Genomic DNA, 21,640 nt, shown 5'->3' with positions numbered 1-21,640 from the left:
TTTTAACAACTGCTCTGGATACAGGCGCATGAAAACAAAGCTCACGTATCAGTGACAGAGAAACATAGAAATACACACTGAACATGTTGTTGTTTCCTCAGTTTCTGTTCAGGAACTGGTGGATTCATTGTTGGCATTGTTACAGCCCGCTTGTAGATACAAATATCCACACACACACACACACACACACACACACACACACACACACACACACACACACAGGCATTGACACTCTGAGTTATGGAAGCCAGGCTGTAATCTGATTGCAGGAACATTATGATGATGTAACGATGTCTGCGTTGCTCTGACATGTGGGTCGTCTGTCTGTGTTCATGTAGCGTCGTGATCTTTTTTCTAGAAAACTAGTGGTCAGATTGTCATGCGATATCCTGCTCCTCAGAGGATGAACCCTCTTTAGATTTTAATGACAGAGTTCACGTTCCCTCAACTGAGATAAGTTTATAGCTGGCACAAGCCAGTCAGCGGGCCTAGACCGCTGTCGACATTACTGTAATCATAGCTACCTGTCGCCCAGTGCGGTGGTTCCAGACCTTTTTGGCTTAAAATAAAGCCCCTTGTCACAATTTTCCCTCCCCGCATTGTTGCATTTGAACGATTTTTCCAGGCCTAAAGAGGGAAAATGATCCAGTATTTCACACGGAAAGCAAGTGTCAGAAAAAAAAAAAACATAACTGACATATTTTTTACTTTTTTTATACCTTTAATCATCTCGTTGCTTGTAGAATGTATCCTGGGATCTTCCGATGGATCGTCCTGCCTTCTAAACCAAGTAAAGGTCTGTGTGAAGGCAGGAATCAGGTGGATTTACATTAGTCACTGTAACTGTGACTCCTAACCCAGTCTGACTTTTCTGGGAGAGGGGCCCAGTCTAAAGTTGGTGTTGGTGAGTCCGCCTCACCTACCTGGACCATCAACATCACAACCAGCGCAGAGGAGGTCAAAGGTTATGGCTGCCTGCAAACAGCCATAGTCAGGCTGCGGTTAAGCTAATGCAGCATTTTGTATGAGTGGAGGTCAGAGGTCACAGAGAGAAGGTCATACAATGGCATGTTCTTCATGTATGGCACAAAGGACTCTGTGTGTGTGTGTGTGTGTGTGTGTGTGTGTCTTCCTCCCTGCTGAAATCTAACTGGCCAACATGAGTTGATCCTATTAAGGCTGAAACTCGAGCTGGGTCAGTCTGGTTAAATGAGTATAGATATGTCTGCTGCCACTGTGTGTGTGTGTGTGTGTGTGTGTGTGTGTGTGTGTGTGTAGAAGAGAAAACAACCCAATTACATTATAGTGGAAGACATATTTAGTAGAATAGAAAGTGAAGAGAACAGTCTGAAATAAAGATTCTCACGCAAAATAGTAAACATAAGGAACAGTCTGGAGAACCAGACCATAACAGGATAAATGTCCGTCAAAAACAATAAGTGCGATTTGTGTGTCCATTCATCACCCCCCCTGACAGTGCCTGCGTAATCCCACCTGACAGTTAGGTCAGTAAAGTCAGAGATGACTCACACTGCTTTATTTATACGAGTGGAAAAGACACTAAAATTAGAACCGAGCATAGCTAAATTCACACACAAGGCACCAGGAGGTTAAAGGTGTGTTCAGACAGAGGGCAAGGCTAATTTTAGATGTGCCACAACTGCATACAAAGTCAACGGGAATGGGCGCAAATAGACACAATATCGTGTGTATAAGGCCAGCGTGAATTGAGGCCAAGATGCGTCTGCGCCAGAGGAAAATAACAGAAAACAGAGCAAGCCTCCCAAAATTGGGCCACGCCGACTCTGAGCGGCTCCTTGTTGGATGATTGGCTCATTGGTCTGTGGTGTCCCCGCCCCCCAATCACTTCCTTTTCCGCCTTCTTAATCAAACACACTGTTAATCAGACAACCAACGTATTTATAAAGACTAAAACAGCACTGGTCACATTCAGCTTTTCCCATTTTCTTTACACACACACACACACACACACACACACACACACAAAAAGAGTTTATGACAATGTATAATAAATAAGGTGATGCCTGTGTGTTGTTGCCTCCTGGTGTTGTGCAAGTAAACAGCACAAGGGCTAATCAATGAGTCACAATAATCAGGTGAGTACATTACAATACAGAGAGAGAGAATGCATTAATGCACTCACACACACACACACACACACACACACACACACAGTCTGTTTCAGTAATCCTTCACTGGTCAGTTTATACTTCAGAAAGAGGAAGAAAGAGGGTGAAGAGTTGAAAGCATCACTTGCTGAAAGGGAGTGCACACACACACACACACACACACGTGTGTGTAGATGGATTTTTTTCCGTGCAGCTGACATGCAGTGAGGCTCTTGATACAACAGTCGTCGATACACTCCTTGCAGAGTTGCTTGTGTGGGTGTGATAATTCCTTTTCATGCAGAGATTTGAAAAAAAAAAACATCCTGGTATAGAGGACTCACACATTTTATACTTTCAGACACACAAGACGGTAAAAAAACAAACAACACACCGTCACCAACCTGCACTGTGTGTGTGTGTGTGTGTGTGTGCGTGCGTGCGTGTGTGCGTGCGCCTTACACCTGCAGCAACGCAGGGTTTTCAAGGCACCCAATTTTTCAAATGGCCCTTTCAGACATACACATTTACTTATAAATGATTTATATAAATATATTATATAAATACGATGGCAGTTTCATGTCCTGAATCACTTTTTACAAAAAGGTCATGGCTTTAATCTGAGCCTGTCAGACCTGAAACACGTCTGTAACACTCTTAACGCGGCACAAGGAGTTGAATGGCGTCACATTAACGTTAAATTAACGTTAACGTTCAAATAAAGACCACAGCAGCACAAGGGAGAGATTACACGTCGTCTTCTGCCTTCTTGAGATCCCTGTAATACATTGATCACTAACATAGTGACGGCTCATGCCAATGTTAATATAGTTCTTGATTGTTTTATGTGTTAAAATTGAGATGCTTTTTTTGTATTGAAAATAGATTTTGACACAGGGCCCCTCTCACCTCATCTCAAGCTATTAAACACACAGTGAGCCCAGTGATACCCTGGAGCCTTTAGGCGCGCCTGAGGGCCGTGGCCCCGGCGCACTTGCCGGTTTTGCGCAGCTGTTGATCCGGCGTTGATGTCAACATGCATGGATAAAGTAAGGAGTTTCTAGGAAAACACAGCATCTGGTGAGAAAAGGAATTATTTGAGAGTCCCAGTGGTTCAGACTTTTTGGTTGTGTAATAAATGATGATGAAACTGAGCCGGGCTAGCTGTTTCCTCCTGGTTCCAGTCTTCATGCTAAGCTAAGCTAACCACGTTCTGACTCCGGCCCTGTACTTAATACACAGACATGAGATTGATATTGATCTTCTCATCTCGCCCTCAGAAAACTCTTCCTACTCACTACTAACTCGCAGAGTCAAGATGTTTCTTCGCAAATTCAAAATGTGGATAAAACACACTTCAACGTCTATTTTGAAAATCCTATGGAAGTTAAATAAACAAGCTGCCACGTGTACATAAGAAAACTCTGGAACTTCTATATTTCCTCAGTAAATCTCTAAACCAAGAGTGGAACCTCATGAATCGAGTTTAAGGGCCTCTTGCTGACCTGTTGATGTTTCCCTCTCTGCTCTCATCCAGTCAGAGTGTGATGTGTTTGTGGCCGCCACCGCAGAGATAACTGCATGTTTTAAAATGTGTGTATGTGGGAGGGGGTTAGAGAATATAGTATTATTTGCCATGCAGGGATAAATGCATCTCTTTACATTGTGTTCTTTTGTCTGTGTGCGGTTTTTGAAAGATTGCATTTGTCCAGCGGAGGCGAATCAATGTTTTTGGTAATCTGTTTGTGTTTGTGTGTGTGTGTGTGTGTGTTGCGCAGAGATAAGTACACGTTGTTGTCGCCGTGGATGTCGACTCATTAACACAACAGGATGTTTCGACACAGAAAAACAATGATCAGAAAACACCAGGTCGCTTCTCGGAAAAGAAACTCGTGTCTGTTTTGATCCCCGCGTGCTTGCGGCTCGACATGCAGTTTGTGGTAAATAAAGTGTGAAACTTTCATCAAATCAGCCAGTAAAACAGTCAGTCAGCCAGTCCATAAGTGACCCAGTCAGGACGCCAATTCTCAAACCAGCCAGTGAATAAGTCGCTGAACCAGTTGGTCGGCAAACCACCCAGTTACCTAACTAGGCAACTCAAGTTAAATCAGTTAGTCTATAAATGAGCAAGCCAGTCAGCACCTAAACCAGCCGGTTAACCAGTCAGCAACACAGCAGGGAAACCAGTCAGCCGATGCTTACCATTAAATCAGTTAGTCGATAAGTGACTCAGTCATAAAGACCAGTGAGTTGCATGCTTCTCGCACTGGGCGCCACAAACCTCAGCCATTACGTGATTGCGGCTGACACTCGAACCCACCGCGCGCCTCTTAACATGAAAACATAGCGGTCTGCTGCCATGCCGCCACGCTGCTTTGTTGGTCTGTGGTACCCTAGCTCCGTTTGGGACCCCCGACGGTTCCCGGAGAAAACCAGTTTGTCAATAATACCCCAATTAGGCCGACGCAGTGACGTGGATCAAACCTGTGTCAAGAGTCTGTCCGAATGGGTCGACGCGAATCAGCCAACCGTCCCTCGGGACCCAGGGATGGACCCAGGGATGGACCCAGGGATGGACCCAGGGATGGACCCAGGTCGGACGCTGCCCGGCTTTGGTGAAGTGGCGTTTCTGCGCGAATTATAACTACTTTTAAACTTTTATTTTAGACATGGCCTCGAATGAAATGGTTGAACACATGATGTGCGTCTGCAGTCCGAAAGGGTTATGAAGCCATCCCTGAAACTAGTCAGCAACACAATCTGGCAACAAACCAGTCGATAAGCCTGTTGGTTAGTAAGCCATCCAGTTACCAATGAGTCTGCAGCTCACTGAGCAAGCTGGTCAGTAAACAGTCAGTACAATATACACACACACACACACACACACACACACACACACACACACACACACACAGTCATGGTGTCTTGCAGCAGTGACTCTCATCATGTGACTGAGGTTATTCACCCCAACCTCACACACAAAAATCAATACTTCCAATCCTCAGTGTGTGTGTGTGTGTGTGACTCAGTATTGACTGGATAATGTCAGCATGAAAACTGGCTATGAATGCAGTCATGTTGCAAGGTTCTCACACACATACTGTAAATTAATTGTTGAATAACTTCAATCTGAACTCGTAATCCAGTCCACTTTATTAAGTTTAAAACAGTCTTAGTTTTACTTTTCATTTTCATTTCAGTTTCAGTTTTGCTTTGTGTTTGTGTGTCTTATGTATTTGGCACGACGCGGTGAAGCATCACAGAAAACCCACAGTGTACTTAAAGCGGCTATAATTTATATTTTTATGATAACAATGTGACCGTGAAAGGGGTCGCTGGTAGTGATAAAACTACAGAGCATTATCACCTGATTCTGCAGCTCCCCTCGGCTTTAAGGAGCTGTATAGTGAGTTTCGGCTCGTTGTTTACATTATCATTGTTGTGGTTCACTCTCACCGCTCTCGTAGCGTCGTTTTCGCAGCTGTTGTCAGTGAAAAAGCTCTAAAACAACCCACTGTACCGCTACCTGCTCTGCAGCAAACAGCAGACGGACACAGTTAGCGACTAGCTGGTGAACACAGCGGAGCGTTCAGCCGCTAAAGAGCCAGAAGTTTCCCTCAGGAGCTGGTAGAGACCAAAACATTGGCGCTGATCTTGGGCGTTCACAAAGTGGCCAGAGACACGACTCCAAATGAATGCTCATGTTGCTCCCTAACTGCCTGACGTGTAAATAAACAACCGTTTGCTAACAAGTTCGCCATATCAGCTTAAAAGGTGATGACATGTCAGTGCCCAAGTGGCCGCAGCAAAACCAGCTATTGCAGCTTTAAGTGCTAAAACAATTAGGCACTTATTCAGTCAATTTATAGAACATTCACTGATGGCAATTTTGGTCATTTATTTAGTCATTAAGTAAAAAACAAAACATGCATTTCATGAATCCAGCTCCTTTTATTGTGTGGATTTACAGTTTTTCCTCTTTTTTTTCCCCCACATTGTTGTACACGGAGTCTCTTTGGGCTGTGGGACTGTTGGGACAGCTTGAAGGCATCCATTTATGGATCAGTAATTGATGTACCTGTAATAGAGTTTATATTTGACCTATGACCTTAATAATAAACATCCAGTTGAATTCAGACATTTGCGACTATGCCACCAAACTGAACATTATAAACTTAAAAGGTCGGGTTTTTTGGCTGGGCTGTTGTATTGAATTGCGGCAGATTGCACAGGTGCACCTCGAGCAGTGGCCACATGTATTTTTAGCTGTGTGGGTGTGTGCGTTCTCCTCCGGGCAGTAATAATAATAATCCAGGTTATTTCATTACACGTCCTTAACGCTGGTTATTAACCTCGCCGGTTCTCGGCACAATTAGCTCCCTGCACTCCTGCTGCCTTATATCAACATCCTGACTGTTTCCAATTACAGCCACTCCTCTAAATGAAATTAAACATTTCAATATTGCTGATATATTGCCAATATATTACCAGTATTAATTACAGGTTCTGTAGCTGTGATCTGTAACCAGAGGAGATGAATCGTGCAGCTTCGCCGCCCGTCCACCCATCACTCCCCCCCCCCTCTCTCCCCAGAGTCTTTTCTTCACAAGGTGGCCTCTCTCGCCCCCTCTCTCTTTCTGTGTCTCTCTCACACACACACACACACACACACACACACACACACACACACACACACACACTCTCTCACTCAGAGGGGTGTGTGGCCAGCTGTTAGGGTGTGTGTGTGTCTAATTCCTGTTGCATTGTGGGAGTCCATTATGCCGTCATCTGGTGAATGGCTCCCATTGACTCGGCCTTGATATTATAAGCTGCCCGCTAATCTCTTCACTCCATATATTAGTAAAGCTCTATCTCTCTGCCGCTCCTCTCAGTTTTATCTCGTTTTCTTCCTCCGTCTATTTGAATGTCTCTCTCTCTCTCTCTCTCTTTAGATCGTTCTAAAATCTCTCTTTAAAGGATCATATATCTCATCCCTCTGCGCCACAGAGCTCCATTGTTGTCCAAAAACTATTACAAAACACATGTAAAATACCAACTACAGCAACTACTTTACTGGGGACTTCCTAGACTTGACCTCAAACTCACATGAGACTTGCAGAACAGTGACATAGTCCTACCTCTGCTAAAAGCTACAGTTTCCAGATGTTTGAGGACATTTTTGAGCCTTTTTAAAAATGAATTCTCAGCTGTTTTTAAAAAGATTTATGCCTTCAATATCACCCTCTCTTGTTCCTTCTCTCCTCACTTAAATCGTATCGTTTCATCAAACTGTAGGATATTTCTTGGCATTTGAATGAAACCTTTGCCACCCTCTCTCTCTCTCTCTCTCTCTCTCTGTCTCTCTCCCCACAGCATTACCATGGGTTTGCCCCTCAACCCGCCTGCAGATTCCGCTCGCTCGGCCCGCCACGCCCTCTCTCTCATCGCTACCGCCCGGCCACCGGCCTTCATCACCACCATTGCACGAGAGGTGAGACTGAACTGTTCAGACATCTTCGCGAACATCCAAACGGCGGCTTCAAAGAGTCATCAGCCGCTACTAGTCCTTTTAGTACAGAGTCGCCTCTTTCCCTTTGCCTAGGCAGTGTTACTATACTAATAAAAAGAGGGAATTTTATACCAAAGAATATAACTTTGGAAGATACCCAGACTGCTGAAGCCTCATATTAAGAATGGATTTCTTTCTGGCTAGTATAAACAGAAAGAATGCTTACAGCACAGGAACACTGTTTGTGTACATACAGTACGGGCACCTGACTATTGTTTTAAGACAAATTGTGAACCTATTCTTAAAGTTACTGTATTTTTTCATTGGCAAAATTCTTATATGGTCGCCTGTGGTGATACAACGTGAAATATTTAAGAAAAACATATTCATATTTCTTGAAAATGTGATTATTTTGGTACTACTGAGGAACTAGATTCCTAATTTAATGGTCTCAAATGCAATGTTTTGTGTCACATCTTTCGTCCTCCACTAATAACAGTTGAAACAACTGTTTTTGTTTTCCAGGTTCATCGGTACAACGCAGCTCAGGCGAACTCTCAGTCGCAGCAGAACGTTCACACCACCACTCTGGCCAGAGCCAAGACTGAGATACTGCGAGTGATTGACATCCTGATAGAGAAGATGCCTGGAGACGTCGTGGATCTGCTGGTTGAGGTAAAAGGATTTTTTTTTTATATATAAAATGGTTACTAACATCTCAGAAAAATGTGGAATTCAGAAGAAAATATTTCATTTTTTCCGAAATAAAAAACAAAAAAAAACAACCATTATGGGAAATATCACCTCCTACTACTCCTCCTCTTCCTCCTCCCTCTCCCCCTCCTCTTCTTCAGGTGATGGATATCATCATGTACTGTATTGAAGGTTCTTTGGTGAAGAAGAAAGGGCTGCAAGAGTGCTTTCCTGCTATTTGCAAGTAAGTGTGTATGTATGGGTGTGTTAACACACTCACACACACACACACACACACACACACACACACACACATATTTCCCTTATAAGGTCAGTGGGGGGTGAATTGGGGAGGGGTTATGGAAAGTTGTCCCCTGGGTGTCACAGGTACAGAAATCAGCCTCAGGGCATGTGGCTAGACCAGGTCAATCTGTGTGTGTGTGTGTGTGTGTGTGTGTGTGTGTGTGTGTGTGTGTGTGTTTGTTAGGGAATATATTAACCTATGTGTTGTGATGTATAGCTAAGCTAATCACTTGAACTGTTTATGGGTGGAAAAACTAGCCGTGCCAGTGTTTGACTGAACCTAAATCCAAGCTAGGCCTTTGCCCAAGCCAGAGCCACAAGGGAAGCTTCAGCTCTGGCACCCCCTACTGGCTGTCAGAAAGAGACATCAGCGAAAGGCAGACACCCCCCCCCCACCCCAAAAGAATTAGGATATTTTGGATGTGAATGTACATTTTAAGATAGTGTCGGTTTGTCTCTATTCAAGCAAATTGTCTAAATTGCTAGATGATGCCAGCTGACTGTTGTTGTCCATTTGTTTAGGTTCTACATGGTTGGTTACTGCGACCGTAGTCACCGCATCGCCGTCGGCGCTCGTCAGGGTTCAGTGGCCCTCTACGATGTTCGTACCGGAAAATGCCAGGTACGTACGGCAGCTCAGTTGTGTGGTCGCGACAGGAAAAGATTTAGTTTAGCTGATTCAGTTTCTGATTGACACCAAAAGTCAAGCTTGCGCCGGTTCTATCCATTCCTCAGTCCATCCATCTCTTCACCAATTCAGTATGTCTGTCCATCCGTCCATCGTCGTCCACCCGTGCATACTCTTTCTCACAATCATTCCCACCTATTCTTCCTTCCATCCGCCCTTCCATTTTTCCATGTGTCGTCCGTCCTCCCGCACGCCAATCATCCCCATCCTTCCATTCATCCATCCCTCTGCTCGCCTATCACATCCATCCATCCAGTCCATGATCCATCCATCATCCCTTAATCCACCCCATCTTTCATGCTCTCCTCCCATCCACCCTTCATTCCCTCCCTCTACCCTCACGTCCTTCAACTATCTTCTGCAACTTTTCCATCTGTCTCTCCATTTCTACCTTCAGTCTTTCATACATTCATCTCTGTCCATATTTTGCTTTATCATCCATCCGTCCGTCCATCCATCCAACCATCCATCCATTTCTCCATCATTTCATGAACCATCAAACTTCCATCCATCTCACTCTTTTTCATCTTTGAATTTTTCTGTCCTCCGATGAAAAGGACGTGTTGTCTGTAATGGCAGGAGAGTAGAGGGAGACATGAAGGGAAACAACAGGAGAGCAGTAACAAGGGGGTGTAAATAAGGGGACATGAGAGGGGAGGAGAAGAGAGAGAGGGAAGCAGGAGAGGAGTTCTGTTGCCCCCACTTATTTTTTTTTCCCTCTCTCTCTCTCTCTCTCTCTCAGTAATTGATTAATGATGAAGCAGTGACTCTGTTAATCACGTCTTTGTCTTTGCACACACACGTTTGATTGTGCGTGAGATTGTGTAGTGTGTGTGTGTTTGTGCGTGCTACTTGCCTTTATGTTTGTGTGTATTTCTGTGTGTGTGTGTGTGTGTGTGTGTGTTGGTAATTTGCTGCGTATTGATTTGCAGTAACCTGAGCAGTCCAGCCTGGTGGAGGGGGTCATTTATATCTGATAACAACACTGGCCCCTGTTCAGCCGACATTTAGTTTGATTGCGTGTATGTGTGCAGGTGTTTATGTTTGTGTGCACGGTGCAAAGACTGGAGACACTTTTCCTGTGCGTGTTATTTGCAGTAATTAACATTTAATTGATAATAGCTTTGCAGGAAGGGTGTGTGCGCGAGTGTGTGTGTGCTGGAACCACTTCAAGTGTTTCATTTCAAATGAAATCACTGTCATTAATAGGGCTGGGTGTCTTTTTAGGTTTTATTAATTCTGATTGTTATCGATGCTGGTAGTTATTGGTACTTGCTGAATCATGTTTCCATGTCTTGGACAATTATTTCAGCAAGAAAGACTATGTTGGAAGCAACATTTTTAGCTGCGTTTTTTTTAGCCGCTATAAAATGTTGTAGGTGGCAGCCAAATATCCTATCAACAACAGACAGCATTATAGTCAGGCTATTATCACCATTTCTCACCCTTTATGCTGAAAGCTGTCATTAAATCTGTGCAGTGATGCGGTGAAGCCACAAACAACTGTAGCAAGGTTTTTAGCAACGCTAGCGGCGTGGCTTTTTTTTTTTTTGATGGCAATGTCGGAAGTCAAACTGAAATATCTCAAAAACTGAGGATTGGACTGCCATGAAACTGTTGGTCCCCAGGGTATAAATCCTACCAAGTTTAGTGATCCCTTGATTTTTCCTCTAGCGCCACCAGCACATCAAAGTTTTCACACCATCTCTGCGTGACGGATCGGCACAGAATTTGGTGCAGCCATTCATGTTCGGCAGAGGATGAACTGTAATAACTTTTCAGGTCAAAACATTCATTTGTCCTATACTTTGGCCCTACATGACGACATAACTGCAAAACTGATGACATACCCGTCAGCTGCAGCTGCACTTTGAGCTTGGTGTTAATTAGAAGATGTTACCATGCTAACATGCTAAACTAAGATTCTGTCAGATAATGATTATACCTGCTGAACATCAACATGCTAGCATTATCATTGTGAGCACGTTAACCTGCTGATGGTAGCATTTAGCTCAAAGCACTGCTGTACCAAAATACAGTTTCCCAGGGGACATGCTGCCTTTTTGTTTTTTGTCATTAGATCCGTTTTAAATATCACAGCGGGGGATTTAAAAACAGACTGAGGTGATGAGATGTAGAGCTGCAAACATCAAAACTCCAACACGGCGGCAGTGGATATGACGCCTTACAGTTTTTCTCGTATGGAATGACACTTGCGCTGCCACGTTGAATGAAGCTTGAGCCCCGTTGGCCCCCGAAAGCGGCATTGCTGTCAAGAATTAATGAGAGCTCCTGATACTCAATCCGATCCTGTTCAACAAAAATCCGACATCCACTCCCCATTCACCCTCTGTAGGCTTGAAAGGTGGCTTTACAAACTGTGCAGAGGACCCCCCCCCCCCCCCCCCCCGCACAGAGGACAGCAGCTGTCAGTTTGCCTCCATGACGATTGAAAGTAATTCCAAGAAAGACCAGTTTTCAATGAGGAAATGAAGTTTTAACACAGCCATAGAAACCTGTCAAACCACCTCGGAAACGTTTGGATGAACAGCAGCATAAAATCGGGGTGAAAATCTGTTTAAAACAACCAGCTCCTTTTTTTTTTTATAAACAATCAGTGAGATGCGTCCTCTTAATCAGTAGGCAGATGTATTGCCCATTGAAACACTTGGTGATAAATGGTTGGGTTTGTTTGGATGAGGAAAGAGAGAGAAGGAGAAAAGCAAGGAGAGATTGCCTTGAAGAGGGATGGTGGGTTAAAAGAAGGAAAAGAGGAGATGGTAGAGGAGGGGAGAGAGGGGACAGGAAGGAAGGAAGGAAGGAAGGAAGGAAGGAAGGAAGTGTATGAGGAAGAATGAGAGATTTGGTTTATAAATCCATGTGTGTGAGCGTGTGTGTGTGTGTCCAACCATAGCTAGCTAGTCCCAGCATGACCATCTGCCACAGCTTTGATCAGCCTCCGTGAACAGCCCTTTGTCAGCTGCATTTGTGTGTGTGTGTGTGTGTGTGTGTGTGTGTGTGTGTGTTTGCGTCCAGCTGCTTGCCCTGCTTCTTGAACAGATTCTAGCGAGTCTACTAATTGAACACAAAGAAACAACAATCTGACTGATCTTTCTCTCTGTCTGCATCTGCTTCTTCCTATAACCCGCTGGAAACCAGAGGGAGCGCTCCGTTACTGAAGGTGTAGCGCCGCCTCAGGGTCGGCGCCTCCCGCGGTGCATCCCCTCGCAAGCCGACCAGCGTAGTCAGGCCATAAGCGGAGGAATCGCACGTGGTTAAAATGGATTCATACTTGATGCAAGCGGGTTAACTGCAGTCCCGTCATAGATACCTGTGGCGTAGCTTCTGATTTATAGTTCAGCACCTCGACACAGATGAGGAGAAGACTACGGAGTCCTTCTTCAACTTCTACGCCTTAATCAAAATATAATAGGGCTGCCAGCTTTTCCGTTTAGTCTGGAGTGAGATTTGGTATCGGGAGAAGTCGGCGCATTTTGTTTATTATTCATTATCTGCAGTGTCGGGGAGGCCCCGGCAACCGTACACACTGCAGCACCACTGTGGTCAAGGATGGGGTCAATTAACTGATTTAAATCCCCTGTCCAGTGATCTCAAAAACATCGGCAGTATGGGTCTGGGTCTGCCTCCGGGCCTGGGCTGCTGGCTGGCGACTCTGTGTGCACGTTTTCCCTCTACACCCAGCGAATAATCTGGAATCGGTTCCTTGACTGTTCTGCTGCTCCAGGCACATCGCCTCCATCTTGGTCTTAGCCAGTGTGAGTGTGGGTGTCTTTTTTTATATCTCCACAGGCCGACGACTTGGATGTGTTCAACATCTTTTAGCCCCCCGTTAAAAGGATAAAGGTAGTAAAGCGATGTGGAGCTCGCTGGTCAGCGGCCTCTCTCTCTCTCTCTCTCTCTCTCTCTCGCATTGCATCACGTGACACCCCCAAGTTTGTGAGTTTTACACCAAAACGCGTTTGCCTTTATTATAGCCCTCCCTCATTGTGTCGGTTAACATAATTCTCATTTTAAGAGGAGGCGGGGTCTAAGAGCTGTCAGTCTTGGTCATAGGGATGGAATAAGATGGGATGAGCCTTCTGTCTGACACACACACACACGCACACACACACACACACACACACACACACACACACACACACACACACACACACACACACACAGTGGAGTCCCCAGGCGTCAGGTGTATTGAAGTACAGAGCGCTATAAATGGTTTCAGTGTGCTTCATTGCTCTCTGATAGGCTGATTGATTTGGTAGGCAGTCCACCATGACACACACACACACACACACACACACACACTGATCATAATATATATGAAAGCATCAATATTTGATGCACATTAAACAGTTCTACTCTGCATCCTGTTTCTCAGTCTGTCTTGCTTTCTCTCTCTCTATACGTGTCTTTTGTTCCTTTTCTCTTCCTCATCAGGTCGTCAAGTCCTCAGCATCTCTCACAACATTTAAATGACCTAATCTTCTATTCTTACAATAGCTGTTACAAATTCATTTAATCATATTTGCATTCGCTTTAAATAAATCCACCTGACATTTCATTTGCGTGCTGCTGTAACATGTACAGTTTCCATTTCCACCAAACAAACACTGGCCAGGGTGCAATAGTGCACCGCTAACCTCAGTTTGCAGGCTAAATAGCGTGTCAGCTGCTCAGCTGCAGCACATTAAACCGCATGTAAACATACCTGCTAATGACACTTGGGTCCGGTTAGATCCTGGTGTGGTCCTGACTCTTCAGCACCGCTAACTACGCACCGCATGCCCATGACATGTAGGCTACAGCGCGAGTTTGTTTACTTTGTCTCTCATTCCCTGCGGTGTAACGCCGGGACTCAGCCTGCCACCTGCTGTCAATCAAACACAAGACGCCGACCGACTGAGACAATGAAATGTACAATACATTTAAACATTGACTACAAAAAAAGGGATGAATAAATGTGACTCGAGTTGGACTTCAATGAAAGCAAGCTGTTCTCTCATTGGCTCACTGTCTGTAATCAAGGGAACTTGAAGGTACAAAAAAACAAAAGAAAAAAAAAAGCAGTGAAAAAGTTGGAAGCATGTGTTAGTTCCACATGTCAAATTGTCCTTGAGTGAGACACTAAACCTTCTTCTTTTTTCTTTTTTTTAAAAAGCGTTCTAAATCTTAAAAACTGGATGATGGGGTCCACTCTGCTGGCCTTTTGATCATTTCCCCTTTAACGACAGTAGTGATGGGAAATGTGATTTGGGATCTTGCCAAAGAGAAAATAATGGAGGAGAGAGCCTGATGGAGGTGAAGGATGGAAAGAAGGTTTAGAAAAAAAAAAGGGATCACGTAGAGGTGAGAGAGGGGGGAAAGAAAAGGGAGGTAGACAGGGATGAAGGCTGGCAAGAAATCAAAATAATTCAGTTTATTTCTCAGCCAACACTGCTGGAATCTAATAGGATTTCCCCTAAAAGGAGGAGGGAGAGAACGAATTAAAAAGATGGGATTTTCATTTCATTGCGTTATTATTTTTCTCTCTGCTTTAATCGCCACACACGAGTTATTATTTCATGGTCTGGGCGCCTGAGGCGACGCGTCTTAATCTCATCTGGAGGTGAGAGTTTGTAATCCCAGTCGCGGGCCCGAGGTGGGGTGGGGGATTTCTGGGAGGGCGTTTATTGCGTTACACACCCTGCATCTGGTAGGACAGTTTATTGCGTTACACCCGGGCGCCGCGTCGCTTTATTTCGTCCCCTGAGTTCTGGAGGCGAATGGCAGCATCTGTTGGACCAGAAGCTGCCCTCTCATCTGATGGAATTATCTAGTCCGAACCAAACACTTACTGTCAAGGAGAATCTGAGCGGCAAAACAAGTTTTTCTGAGGCGCCTTGATGAAATTTCAGCAAGGACCGAAATTTGTTCTTCATCTCGTCTTTTATCACAAAGCAGAATTTATCGAAGTCTGGGAGTGAACCTTGAGCTGCTGCTGCAGTTTGGATTCGTCAACAGGAGCCGGAATCTTGTGGAAAACCCAAGTTTAGCTTCCATGGGTGATAAGGAACCACGTGGAGTTGCTTGAGGCTTGTTCTTTTTTGACACTGTAAAGTGGCTATTTGTCCCAGTCTGTTTTTCATCCGTGAAAAGGTTTAATAAAACCTCAATAACACTGCTTTACACTAGATTGTGGTACAATTGTGGGCCGTACAGAGCCTGTCAATAACATACCACCAACACCAAAGCCAGGCCTGAAAAGCCCGGATTATTATACCATCCGGAGACATATTCCCAGACGGGAAAGTCTGGGAATATAAGGGAAACCAGGGGAAATCAGTTTGCAGGAAGAGTTCAGGTTACTTGGAGTGCATGATGGGAGGAGTCACAGGCCTCTAGTTTCATGGTGGTGTGAACTTAATCTGTAAAAATTCAGTTCAGCCTTGGGACAAACTAATAAACATGTTCATAACACGGAGCGAAGCTAGAAGCCACTGGAGGCGAGAGGCGTGTCCTCGTTGTACCTCACTGTGCTCTGTCGTGTTTCCCATCAGGCCTTTCGCTCACCTTTCAAGTCGATTCATGAGTGGTCTGCAGCGGGGGAAAAGACCTCGACCCTTATGGTCTCCTGTTTCCATTCACGTGTCTCTTCCTTTGTTACTCGCGCACAGCTCAGCACTCCTTCATGCACATTTACACGGTGTAGCTCTTTTGGTTGGAATAAGTGGAGCTTAATACTGGAACTGACAAGTTTTGAGGCAGAACAGAGGTCAGTTTATACAAATATACAAAATATATGTATATAATTATTACTAGATGTAGCAGTAGTACTGTACAAGAGTCGTACATTGGGTGTACTGTATACTGTCTCAAAGTTGTTCCTGTTGTATTCATATTTGGTCATTTCCCTTATTTTCTTTGTCCGGGGACTGTTTCTGTGGTACAAAGTATTTTTTTTTAAATGATGCCAAGCACCAACCTCTGGGTCTGAAAAGTGAAGCCAATGCGGAGCTGTCTTAAACCTGCATTCTTTCTAATGGCCAGCAGGGGGCGACTCCACTGGTTGCGAGAAGAAGTCCGATTGTATAGAAGTCTATGAGAAAATGACCCGACTTCTCACTTGAGTTATTACCTCAGTAAACATTTTCCTCTCGAGTTTGTGGTCTCAGTCGCTCGTTTCAAGTCTTCTTCAATACAGCATGATGTCCATTTAGTAGATGATGGTCTAAATGTGGTATTAGGGCGTGGATGCCTGTGGTGGTTGACAGGTGGTCACTTCTGGTTCCAAAAAAAACAAGATGGCGACGGCCAAACCCGAGGCTTCACAACGGCAGTCCACAAACCAGTGGGGAACGTCAGGGTGGCTACGTCCACTTCTTTTAGACAGCCTATGATTGATACACGTGTTTACCACACATCAGTTTTCTCTTCACTGTATTTGACCCCAAAGCGGATTTTATGTGACAGACGCACAGTAATGTGAAAGAAATCCCTTCACCAAATGATTGGCTGACGAAAACTGTGCCTGTAAACTTCAGAAGAACCAGTTTGTACAAGAGTTTTCATTTAGCCTCTCTCTCTCTCTCTCTCTCTCTCTAGAACATTCACGGCCATAAGGGTCCGATCACAGCAGTGTCATTCGCCCCCGACGGCCGTTACCTGGCAACATACTCCAACGCTGACAGCCACATCTCCTTCTGGCAGGTAAATGACACACACACACACACACACACACACACGAATAGAGACGCATACTGACTGCATTGGTTCCTCACACTCCCTATTTAGTTTTAAGGCCTTAGACGGTTTTAAATCCAGCCGTCTTGTCTGCTTTAGTAAACACAGTTGGATCTGGGTCTCAGCTTTCGGCGTTTGTTCTGGACTGATCTTTTATTTCCCCACTCCACAATTTGGAAGTTTTGAAGTTGGTCCGGCAGCTTTTTGCACACAAACTCACACGAGTACCAATACATTTCCGCTGAGTCTTAATCCGACTTTCATTTTTGCTCGTTGACTTAAACAATGTAGAGACGAGCTGTGCACTCTCAGTAATGTTCTTACGTAGTTATTCATTGTTGGTTTTTTTATCTTTCTTTTATTTTTACACATTTTGATGTTTTCCCTCCGGCTTTTTTATATTTCATTTCATTTTATTCTCATTTATCGTATGCGTTACGTACAAAAGCTGAGTAAATATAATTGCAAACAAAAGTTCCCGTGCACAAAAGAAACATGACTAACATCTAAAAGAAACATTAACACAAAGTCAGCCGACCAATCACACAGGTACATGCATGCACACAGACAGACACACATTTCTGATCATCTTCCCAGAACTGTTATTTTGAATGAAAGGTCTTTACGACCTCTCACACGACCGTCTGCAGACATACGCACACACACAAACACACACTAATGGCATTACTGTAAGCATAAACCGCTGCTGGCGTGCCGACAAGACGGCTGCTGTGGTAATGAGCTGGCAGACGCTCTGTCGGTGCGTATACGTGCGCGCGTGTGTGTGTGTGTGTGTGTGTGTGTGTGTGTGTGTGGGAGGGGCGGTGTCGTCTCAGGAAACGATAGAGTTTCTACTCTTTTTCCTACACACACACACACACACTACTGTTTGTATAGAGTGAATGCTAAGTGCTAACAGAATAGGGAAGATGAAGCAGGTAAAACTGCACAGCTTTGATTACTCTGATATATCTATTATAATAATAAAAATAAAATTCAACTGTTATTTATATAGCGCCAAATCATAACAAAAGTTATCTAATGACACTTTACATACAGAGCAGGTTTAGACTGTACTCTTTATGATATCAAAAGAACCTAAATATAAAATAATTCCGTCTAAATAAACAAAAAAAAGAAGATGAGAATACTGTTGGGTGAATATCAAAATATTATTAAAATATTATTATTCGTATTATGTCCCCCTTCCACTGAAAACACAAGCAGGATTTTGTGGCATTATAACCGGTCTTTGAGGCCAATCGTGGCCCAAACGTGGAACTTCCACAAGTACACATACACTGAGAATGGACTTTTCAATGAAGTGGGCGACATTTAGAGATTCTGGGCTTTTAAATGAGGGAGTAGAATTTAGACGTTTCTTACGAGACAAGTGAACCTCAAGATTTGTTCAAATTGCAGGAGCCACCTCAAGGCCCTCGCCTTTTCAGTTCTATTCATCAAGTAATGAGATTACCACAGATTAATTGTCACGCAGTGAACCCGGAGCGTTCGGGGCCTTTGGGGACCCTGCGGTGGCGCTTTGTCCGGTCGGTTGTCACAGGTTAACGGGCCATGTGTGTGAGTACGAACTGGCTTTTTGATCAGCGTCTTCCGATGAGCGGTGGGAACACACTCACCTGCAACCGAGCCACATCACAGAGTTGTAAAGTGGTTGCTGGAAGTATGTTTCCCCCACTCTAAGTTTCCATTTCCAAGTTTTCTTTTAATGGTCTCCTCAATGTTCCTCAACACAGACACACAGGAGTCTCCTGGATAATCGACCTACGCTACAAGTTTAGCGCGTGACCGGATCGGTTTGAATTGTTTCAACTTCATTTCAGAGAAATCTTTTTTTTTTTTTTTGTTCTGTCAGCTTGGTATGGTGGGTCGCTCTAAATACTATGGTGCCCGTGAGCCTCGGCTGCCTTTGCTTTAGAGAAGAAACAGAGTTCATCCAAAACTGATCCAGAATCTGAACGGGAGCTTATTTAAACTGCTGAATGTTTGATCACTTTTCTACTCGTAATCCTGAGCTCCAGCTCGCTGTTAGCATTATCAATTTTGATAATAATCATTTTGTAAAACCCATTTATATGGCAAAAATAGTATTTGTTTATTTGTTTATTTTTGACCTTTTACTGGCGAAACGATAAACTGACTAACCAGAAGAAGTGTTGATAGATTGGTGGATAATCGGCAGCTTCATGTGCTTCTGGTCCTCCTCAGATGAACACCAGTCTGCTGGGCAGCATTGGGATGTTGAACTCGGCCCCTCAGCTCCGCTGCATTAAGACCTACCAGGTCCCTCCGGTGCAGCCGGCGTCCCCAGGCTCCCAGAATCACCTGAAGCTCGCCCGCCTCATCTGGACCTCCAACCGCAACGTCATCCTTATGGCTCACGACGGCAAGGAGCACCGCTTCATGGTCTAGCTTCAAATATGCACCCTGAGTTGCTGAATCCAAACAGTTGATAAGAGTCTGAAAATAAGCCAGGCTGACGGTACAGGTGGTTTTCACTGAGGTCCACTCAAAGGTTTGTCTTAAAAGAGGAAATTTGAACTGGATGACTTTTTAGTTGTATCTCCCACAGCGATCTGATAGAAGGCTTGTTTACATTATGATTTGCATTGCTGTATTTTTCGGCTGTTAACACTTCCTCTGCATTCGTATTTATCGGCCGCTTTAGCCGGATGTCGCCTCTGTCGCCATCTTGCCGCAGCCACTCTGTTTATTTAAAGTCAGCCTTTGACTTCACTTCCATTTGGTGTTTGCTTTTACTTTTGTGACACCTTGGGCGTCTCTGAGCTCCACGCCGAAATATATATATATGTGTGTGTGTGTGTGTATATGTGTTAACACCCAAGTGTATTTTCACAAACACACATTCTCACTTCAGACTGCTCATCCTAAAAGCACGATCACAGTGAATCTTCTGGAGGTGCAGCATCACATCACTCGCTGTGGTTATTTAAAAAGGACAAGAGCGAAAGCATATCATTATCATAGCATACGGTTCAACAAAAAGGGGTTTCGGGGGTACAGGTCCTAACTCAGTTTAGTTTCTGTGGTAGTACCTAATAGTACCTGGTACTATTTGGTCAAAATGTCTTCTCTAAACACAACTTCAGCTTTGTTCAGCCTTTTAGATTCTTCCTCTGTTTATATTCAATAGCAGTCCGTTTCCATGGTTTCCTATTTCCACATTTTGGTCCAAGTTCCCAAGTGAAGCTTTTTCTTTTTCTTCTTTGTGGGTCATGTCACTCAGTTCCTTCTGGCTTCTCTGGAGGTTCGTGTGTTTGCAGGAAAACCGTGGCTTCCTCCCGCCTTGCCTCATTGTACCCCTCACTTGTATTCGTTTGCAAATGATGACGCTTTATATGTCTCTGATAGATGTGAAGACTTCTCTTCGTCCTGCAGCTTCTCTATTTCACTCACCCGACTCCCATCTGACTTTTTCGGGAGAGTATCACTAGCTATAGATGTGTACATATACAGTATATTTATCAGAGCTGCTGCGTGATGTAGTCTGTTAATCTTGTACAGTGAGCATCGACCCTGTTTGGTGTATTTTTTGCGGCTAATGTGAATCTCTGCCTGGTACTGACGAGTTCTTCAAATGAGGGAATTTCCTGTTGAAGTCGATTTAAAATGTATTAGTATTTTGACTTTTTTTTTTTTTAACCATCAGCCACTTGAAAAAATGAGAAGTGACGTTTTCCTTTTGTTTTTAACAAGGAAGATCAACTGGCTTGTCTTATTTAGGGCCAAAAAGCGGATAAAATCGTCTTATAACTTTAAAAATAGAAAATTGAAACGCCCCGGTGTTATTTACATCTGTTTAAAGAGCAGCTTAGCAGCAGCTGGAAAGCTTGTTTTTGCTGACCTACAGTGATTTATCTTCTCACCTTGCTTCAGTGATGCAGAAGTGTACTCCAGGGTGTGTCAGTACACCGTGACATCACCCTTGGGTGTGGTTACAGGTGCAAAGTTTTCCAGCATGACTCTTTAATGGTTGGCGACATGTTTTTGCACATTATACATTAATAACTGTTGGTCAGGACCTTCTTGCTTTAAAATGTTAGTGTCAGAGTTTTATTCAGAAAGATAAATAGACGCAGATATATATATATATATATACAGATGTGTATAGAGTGACGGTTTTCTGTCAGAATCACACTGAGTTAGATGTTTTTACTTTGATTTTTGTGACTCTTGGAAGCAGCTGACATGTTGAATGAAGAATTTGACGAAGCTTAAAGCTTCACTAGCTTCCATTTTATATTTTCCACTCTTCCACTTTCCTTTCCTTTCCTCCCTCCTCCTCCTCCTCTCTGTCCTTCCTCCATCTCTTGTCAGTTTCATTAGTGCTGTCAGAAAGCTTCTAACACTGTTACACACCTGTAAACCCGAGCGTGTCAAAGCTTTTCACAAGTTCTTCCCCTCTTAAAAAAAAAAAAGATAAATAGAAAAATAGCCAGCAGCTCGTCAAGTCCGGCAAGTCCAGACAGCTTTGAGATCTTAATCTTTTCGTTTTCTCCACCACTCTAAACAGTTTGAGAAAATATGTTTTTGGCAGCC

The 21,640-nt window shown here is 44.0% G+C and overlaps 1 protein-coding gene across 1 annotated transcript in view; it reads left to right on the top strand.

The window, feature by feature from the left end:
• The window catches only part of LOC139301144 (WD repeat-containing protein 7), a 99,774-nt gene extending 80,218 nt beyond the window's left edge, over window positions 1-19,556 (top strand). Inside the window, exons 24-29 of the mRNA XM_070924457.1 lie at window positions 7,503-7,620; window positions 8,164-8,313; window positions 8,493-8,575; window positions 9,157-9,256; window positions 16,922-17,026; window positions 19,289-19,556. Coding sequence (XP_070780558.1) covers window positions 7,503-7,620; window positions 8,164-8,313; window positions 8,493-8,575; window positions 9,157-9,256; window positions 16,922-17,026; window positions 19,289-19,492 — 760 coding nt within the window. The 3' untranslated portion in view covers window positions 19,493-19,556. The remainder of the gene's footprint in view (window positions 1-7,502; window positions 7,621-8,163; window positions 8,314-8,492; window positions 8,576-9,156; window positions 9,257-16,921; window positions 17,027-19,288) is intronic.
• Window positions 19,557-21,640: the final 2,084 nt, after the last annotated feature.

Source organism: Enoplosus armatus, chromosome 18 (genome assembly GCF_043641665.1).
Source record: "Enoplosus armatus isolate fEnoArm2 chromosome 18, fEnoArm2.hap1, whole genome shotgun sequence".
NCBI classification, from domain to species: domain Eukaryota; kingdom Metazoa; phylum Chordata; class Actinopteri; order Centrarchiformes; family Enoplosidae; genus Enoplosus; species Enoplosus armatus.
Note: the sequence above shows the minus strand (reverse complement) of the source record. Positions and strands in the feature narration are given on the sequence as shown.